Source organism: Pristis pectinata, chromosome 13 (genome assembly GCF_009764475.1).
Source record: "Pristis pectinata isolate sPriPec2 chromosome 13, sPriPec2.1.pri, whole genome shotgun sequence".
NCBI lineage: Eukaryota > Metazoa > Chordata > Chondrichthyes > Rhinopristiformes > Pristidae > Pristis > Pristis pectinata.
In genome coordinates this window covers 52,685,226-52,692,736 of record NC_067417.1, presented here as the reverse complement: position 1 = coordinate 52,692,736, position 7,511 = coordinate 52,685,226, and the positions used below count along the sequence as shown (strand labels likewise).

General features: G+C 53.7%; 1 protein-coding gene across 7 annotated transcripts in view; it reads right to left on the bottom strand.

The window, feature by feature from the left end:
• Nucleotides 1-7,099: 7,099 nt before the first annotated feature.
• The window catches only part of LOC127577091 (NACHT, LRR and PYD domains-containing protein 3-like), a 43,063-nt gene continuing 42,651 nt past the window's right edge, over nucleotides 7,100-7,511 (bottom strand). For all 7 annotated transcript variants that reach the window (XM_052027969.1, XM_052027967.1, XM_052027966.1 and 4 more), the window contains one exon: nucleotides 7,100-7,369. In XM_052027969.1, the coding sequence (XP_051883929.1) occupies nucleotides 7,282-7,369 (88 nt within the window). In that variant the 3' untranslated portion in view covers nucleotides 7,100-7,281. The remainder of the gene's footprint in view (nucleotides 7,370-7,511) is intronic.

Here is a 7,511-nt window from a genome sequence, read left to right as displayed (position 1 = left end):
TTGCACCCCCGGCAATAGCGGAATCCCGGCAAACTGTAACCCTGAGTTTAGGAGGTGAGGGAGAACCCTATCACACGTTCGCTGATCACCCGCCCCCTCTCCCTTCTCCGTACCACTCACTTTATCTCTCTGCTTCTTGTGTCCCCAATCTGTCTCTCCGCCTCCCGCCCCCCTCCTCTGCATACCCTCTCCTTCCTCTTTCTCCCCCCGTCGGACGTTTCTCTCCGCCTCTGCAAACCGTCTGTTCAGTGCCCATGTTTTTCAAACCCTTCTCACAACCTTCCCAGTTTTCTCTCTAACCTCTCCAGCTCTCCGCTTCCTCCCTCTCTTCTCCATATCTCGTTTTCCCATCTCCATGCTCTCTCTCTGATTCTCTCTTCTCCCGAACTGCTTCCCCTTTCCTTCTTTCCCTTCTGCACATCCTCTCCCACTCCTTCCTTCCCGTTCTCTCTATCCCTTGTCCCCCATTTCACACACTTCTCTCCGATTCTCTCAGCCACTGCTTCCAACTCTGCCACCCCCCGCCACCTCGTCCATTCTCCCTCTACCTCCCGCTCTCTCTGCTAGTCACGTCTGCTCCCGGTTTACGCCATTTTCCTCCAGGATACCGCTCGATTCCTCTTTCACACACTCTCTCCTTCCCATCCCTCTCCTCACTCTGGCACTCGGCCCCTGCCCTCCCCACTCTACTTCATCCCAGCTCTCTGCTGCCTTGCTCCCAATCTCTGGGGTTGTCTCTCCATCTCTCGCCCTTTCCCTCTGCCCCAAAGTCACTCTTTCCTCTCTCCGTGTTCGCCCTCGCGCCCCTTGCCAACCACTCTATTTCCTGCCTGTACCTCTCTACCTCTTTCAGGCGGTCCAGACCCCCGCTCCTCTATGCCCCATCCTCTTCCCTCGCCTCCCCATGCTTTCTCCCGCCCCCCTCACCCTCTGTGCCTCGCTCCACCCACCTCTATCAGTCTCACGCTTTTTCTGTCCCTCCCGATGCATCTCCCCTCATTTCTCTGCCAACTCTATCCGTCCACCCGTTGCTCTCTCCTCCCCTCCCCTCCCCTCTCCCGCCCTTTCTCTTGCTTTCCTTCCCAGCGCTGTCGCGCCATCGTCTCACCCCATTTCACTCCATTCACCTCCCCTTCCCACCCTCTCACCCCCTCCCGGCCGGTCACCCGCTTCCCCCACTCTCTCCGGTGCTAAATGCAGCGCGCCTGCCTTCTGATGGGGCGGAAGGAGTAACGCGGCTCTCAGGGGCATTTCTCAGCGGCCGAGGCCTGCAGTCTCTCCAGTAGTTCAGCAGCTCGGAGCTGCTGACCCGTGAGAGGTGCCGAGCTGCCGGCAGCAGTAGATGGAGAACAGTACCCTGTGGCCGATGAACACGGGTCGGGTGTGGATTTCCACCGGTTGGACCAGGCGCAGCCCCATGTAAACATCCTGGAGCCTGAGCAGCGGCGCCCTCCCGGAGATGTTGCACATACGGCAGGCCAGCTCAGCGGAGAAGACGGAGCCGATGCCGGAACAGTAGGCTGGGTACAACTCTCCGGGGTGCTCCTCCCTGCTGACGCACCACTTGCTCCATGTGTGGCGGGAAGGTCTGGCGCCTTTCACAATGAACCCAGTGAAGACGTTACTGCGGGTGATGGACAGGAGCTCCATCAGACAGTCGGTGCTGACCAACGTGTCCGAGTCGGTCTTCGTCACCAAGCAGGCGGAGGGACAGGAGCGGCAGAGCCACTCCAGAGGGTCAGGTTGTGGTACGTCCTCGAATCTCCCTGCATGATGTCCGGCTGTCGAGCACCTTCCCGCCGGATCAACTCCTGCCGTTCCCGCCCGTGTCCCAACAGGAAACAGGTGGCCTCCTGGCTCCGCCGACCCTTCGCTCGCTCCGCCCGGTCTGGCGGATGGCCGAGCGAGTCTGGAACTGACCGGGGGAGCTGGTGACCAGCAGGACGAGGAAGGGGGTGCTGTTGTCACACCGGCTGGCGGGCCGCTTCAGGAAGGGGGTGACGTTGAAGTGCGAGGGAGAGAGGGCCTGGACGCTGCTGCGACCCCGATCTCTGCTCCACAGAAACATCGGGATCAGGCAAAGGATCAGAAGCGGTAGGATCCCACCCTTGAGGAACCGGTGGCCACATTGTGGTTTGAGGAACATCCGCTGCCAACTGCTGGGAACTGCTGGAAAATGAAGAAAATAGATACATCACACTTGCATTGCAGACAGGGAGAATGTTCCCCCAACACGACTTTGGGAGACGTGTTGCGGACAGACGTTAGGCTGGGTTCACCCGGAGATGGCACCCGGGAGAACAGGGATCTCGCACAGTGAAGCACCTGCCAGGGTGCGGAGCTTCTGGGACCAGAGCCTCCCGCAGGGCAGCAGCTGATGGACAATGTCCGTTACACAGAGCGATGCTCCCTTGCATAGCCCGATGATGCGTTTCCACTCACTGGTTCCCCAGCAGTCGGCGGCCTGTCAGTACCACACTGGCCCTTCACGGCGATCCGTTGACATCACCCCTCCGGACTGCAAATATCAAATGCAATGCCGGAATATGCGCCAGCACCCTCGGGTGAACTGGTCTTCCTGCTGAGATCCCCGTCATGGCAGAAGGCAGCCCCGAGCCACCGTGGTTCGTCCCGTATGATCGCAGAAAAGACTGGGAACATTGTGTACAACAAAGGCGACTGGAACTGAACCGCAGCTGTGTGCTGTGGACCAGTTGTTCCCCGATCCCACCTCCCCAAATTAATCTGGACAATTGCCCAGGTATGTCCAGCGGGCAACTCGCAGGAACTATCTCTCATCTGACAGACTGAAGCCAAGCTGTCTCCTAAATGGATGGAGTGCGAAGCGATGGAAGGTGCCGCTGACAGCGTTCCCGCTGTCCAGTGGGGGGTTTGCCGGGACCACACGGCCTCAGACCTTTGAGGCTCCAAGTGCAACCTGAACTGGCCGGAACAGACAATTCAAGCGACGGAGGGAAGGTCCTGCTGACCCCAGAGGGGATGAACTCCGCAGAGCTCGTTTTACACGCAACTGATCTTTAACCAGGAAATCCTTCGGGGAAATGGGCAATTTTCGACCGAGTGGGAACCCACACTCGGTGAACGGCGCCGGAGCTCTGAGGGGCGCTCAGACTGTGGGAAGGTTCTTCAGCAAGTGGGGAAAAGGTTGGTTTGAATGAAAAGCCAGGAATGAATATTACCTGCTGCGTTATCCTGACCTTAAATTCGTCAATGGGCCGTCTGTGTGTACATCTCCAGGTTATTTCCGTGTTTGTTCACCGCCAAGAACCAGGTGCGCGATGGGTGGTTTATGTGGGAGGCGCGGGTGGCTCTGTGAGCCTGATAGCTCAGGCTCTGTGTGCCGGCAGCTCCGTGTCCACAGGACGTATTCCACGGCCACACTCAGCACCACAGGGAGCGGCTGTGGTCCTGAGACCAAATCCAACCGGTGCCACAATCCACGCTCACCTTCAACACAACAACGTTGGTTCACAGGTACATTCAGCCCTTCTTCAACCAACAAATACACTGACACCAGTATGAAGTTTGAACCAACCTGTAACACTTCTGTCTGCAACATTCCGCGCTGAAATCCCCGCCGCCCTCCACCCCGTTGTTTTTACCAAGGATGTTTCTCTGTCGAGGGAGGGGTGACAGGGCCGTGCCCCAGGGTCATTTCAGTTGACGCTGTCGGTCTGAGAGATGTTATCAGCACGGGTACAGTTTAAACGACCTCGAAACCCGTTTGCAATTGTACGGAATGCGGTCACTTCCCGAGTTGATCCGATTTAATGAAGGGTAAATCAGCGCCAATATCCAGTTCCAGTTCCCGTATTTTACCAAAACCTGCGAGTCATTTAACATCAGTCACCCTCCACAGTAACTGGGGACAGCCTTCCTCTCCGAGGATCCTCTGATGTTGTAACCGGATGGCGCTGAGTTCGGTCCAGGGCACCACAGGCTGATGTTCCGGGTTCTGAGCAGTTACTCTGCTCACTCGGCTCTGACGGCAACGGAGTGTCAGTTCAGCGGCCGGTCCTGGGACGGAATACTTCACCATACCGGACACGAAACAGCAGAGTCACATTACAGCCGGGGTCGGTGGTAGTCGGGTTACAAACAGAGTCGCCTGGGAAGTCACATTCCATCATGACGGATAGTGTCTCTGAAGCAGAATGGATGGGTCACACACCCCGAATTCCAGCACCTACGTTTGTCCCGTGTCTGATCTAATGTGTCGGTGGCTAATTGGAAGCAGGTCGACGGTTCACAGCGCAATGTCATGTGAAATGCAGCCCTGCATCTCAGATGGCTTTAACCTCTAATTGCCCCTTATCCCGTCAACCGGAGGACGTTCACTACTGGTATCCGCGGCAGCCCTGGCCTCACCCTACCGTTCTCCCGCTGTTGTCCCATTCACCCCCGGCAACATCGCCTCTGCAACTTAAAACTAACATGGAACGGCCTTTCCGAGTCTGAGGAAATGTCGTCAACCTGGGAGGTGAACTCTTTCTCTCTCCACAGATATTGTGTCTGCAGCACTCTCTGGTTTTATTTTAGATTGCCAGCGCCTGCTGTTTCTTTTTCCCGATTATAAGACCAAGAACGCCCCTTCAGAGACGATCGACGTCGAGAAATATCCTTTTGGAAAGCGATTGAAGGAGCGAGGACCCTAATTGAAAATCGCAATTTAAGTTCCTTCTGGAATCAAGAACCATGGCGAATATATATGAAAGTAACTTCTGGTAACAGCGGGGGGAGGGGGTGGAGAGGGGTAGGGGAGAGGGCTAAGAGGCTTGAAGCAAACAATGTCCCTGATGGAAATGTAACCATTTCTTCAGGTGTGAGTGTTATGGTACTGCTTGCAACTGGAAGTGTGACCAAACTGGCGCACAGTTGCAGTGGGAGTAGGTTATGGAAAGGGTTCGATTTGGCAACGCCATTGTAATTTGCTCTCCCCCAATTAAATACTTTCCTATGATGTCTGTTCCTATCCCCGTCCATGGCTATGCTAATGGTCAGGGAGATGTGGTCACTATCCCCAAAAAGCTCACCCAGTGAGAGGTCTGTCACCTGACCAGGTTCATTGCCCAGTTCCAGATCCAGCATGGTCTCTCCTCTAGGTGGCCTGTCCACATACTGTGTCAGGAATCCTTCCTATACATACCTAACAAATTTTGCCCCATTTAAATCTTTTGCACTAAGGAGATGGCCATCAGTATTAGGGAAGTTGAAGTCACCCATGACAACAACCCTGTTATTTTTTTCGCACCTTTCCAAAATCTGCCAACTTATCTGCTCCTCAGTGTCCCAGTGGCTATTGGGTGGCCTATAGAATACTCCCAATAGAGTGATTGCTCCCTTTCCTATCTCTGACTTCCAGCCACACTGTCTCAACAGCTGACCCCTCTATGATGTCCTCCCTTCAATGCCACCCCCGCCCCTTCTACCTCCCTATCCCTTTTGAAACATCTAAACAATCTCTTTGTTCAAGAGATTGTTAGATAAGCATATGGAGGAATTTAAGATAGAGGGATATGTGGGAGGAAGGGGTTAGATAGTCTTGGGGTGGTTTGAAGGTCGGCACAACATGGTGGGCCGAAGGGCCTGTATTGTGCTGTATTGTTCTATGGTTAAACCCCAGAACCTCAAGTAGCCCGTCCTGTCCTTGCCACAGCCAAGTCTCTGTAACGGCCACAACATCGTAATTCCATGTACTGATCCATGCTCTGAGTTCCTCATCCTTATTCTTAACACTTCTTGCATTAAAGTAAATGCATTTCAAACAATCTGACTGCATTTCTGCCCTTTCCCCTGCCAATCCTTCCTCACCTTCTCTCTACACATTGCATCTACTTCTACATCGACATCGACTGATCCATCATCTAATCTAACACTCCAGTTCCATCCCCCACCAATCCAGTTTAAACCCTCCCCAACAGCTCTTGCAAATCTGGCTGCTCACCCTGCCCCTTAAGAATGTTGTGCATTCGATCTGAGATGTCCCTGACCCTAGCACCTGGGAGGCAACATACCATCCAGAGTCTCATTCTGGTCCACAGAATCTCCTGTTTGTCCCCCTAACCAACGAATCCCTAACCCTATCGCATTCCTCCCCTTACCCCCCCCCCCCCACCTACCTTTCTGAGCCACAGAGCCAGACTCAGCACCAGAGACCCAGCTGCCGTGGCTCTCCACTGGTGATTCATCCCCCCCAACAGCATCCAAAACAATATACTTGTTACCGAAGGAAACGGCCACCGAAGGAAACTTTCCCCTCTGCTAATGGTCGCCCAAGAACCTACATCTCATAACCTGGATGCAACTGCCTCCTGGTAACTCCTGTCTATCCTCTCCTCAGCCTCCTGCACGATCCGGGGTTCATCCAGCTCCAGCTCTTTAACACGGTCACTGAGGAGCTGCAGCTAGACGCACATCCCGCAGGTGTAGTCATCAGGGATGCTGGAGGTCTCCCTGGCTTCCCACATCCTACAGGAGGAGATACCTCTGCCCTTACTGCTGCTCGATACAAAGAAACTGTCAAAGAAAGAAAGAGGACCGACCAAAATCCTCCACTCACCTACTTCGCCTCTTCAGGCAGAAGTCTCTTGAACCAAAACCTCAGCTGTCCACTCTAACACTGTCCACTCACACAATGGCCGCTCCGTTTGACCTGAACGTTTTTTTATTGGCAGCTGCAGCCTAATTATCAAATGAGCTGATCAACAGGCCTGTCAACTCACCACAGAAACAACAACAGGCCTACCTTTTCAAACTGCCTCCTGCTCCCGTTCTCACGGTACTTAGGGTGCAACGAGACTCCCTGCTCCCCTACTCGTACTGCACATCACAGCAACATTGGAGCTGAAACTCGTTGCAGAGTAGCACCATTCACATATGAGCAGAGCTCAGAACCTTCCGGAACAAGGGGTGGATCAAACTCACAGCTTGGGACAAGGAACATTCACCCCATTGGCTGGGATGGAATAACAAGGAGAGAACTTGTGAGGTCTGCACAGAAATCCGTTGAGGGGCAGTTGTGTCACCTGGCAGCAGGGGAGGCTCTGACATCACAACGTGCTCACCTCCAGCCCGAAAGATAAGATATCTTTATTAGTCACATGTACATCAAAACACACAGTGAAATGCACCTTTTTGCATACTGTTGGGGGGGCAGCCCACAAGAAACGTTTCTCGTCGGGAGGTTTTAAATGTGGAGGTTGGGAAATTGGCCAAAAATATTCCCATTCTGAGGGCAGTGATGTTTACATTTTGATATATTCACAGTTCCACACTCAGTCCACGTCTGCTTTCCTGCAGCGACCTCAACTCCTTCGTTCCGGTGAAATTGAACTGATTATCCCACAGCCTGAAACAGATTGATAAATAAAGGAGAAATAAACAGATTGTACAACATTGTCAATATTCAGGCACTGGGGTTAATATTTCAACAACACTTACAGACAAGTATCACCAGAAAAGCCCACGGATCCACTGACATTTTACATTAA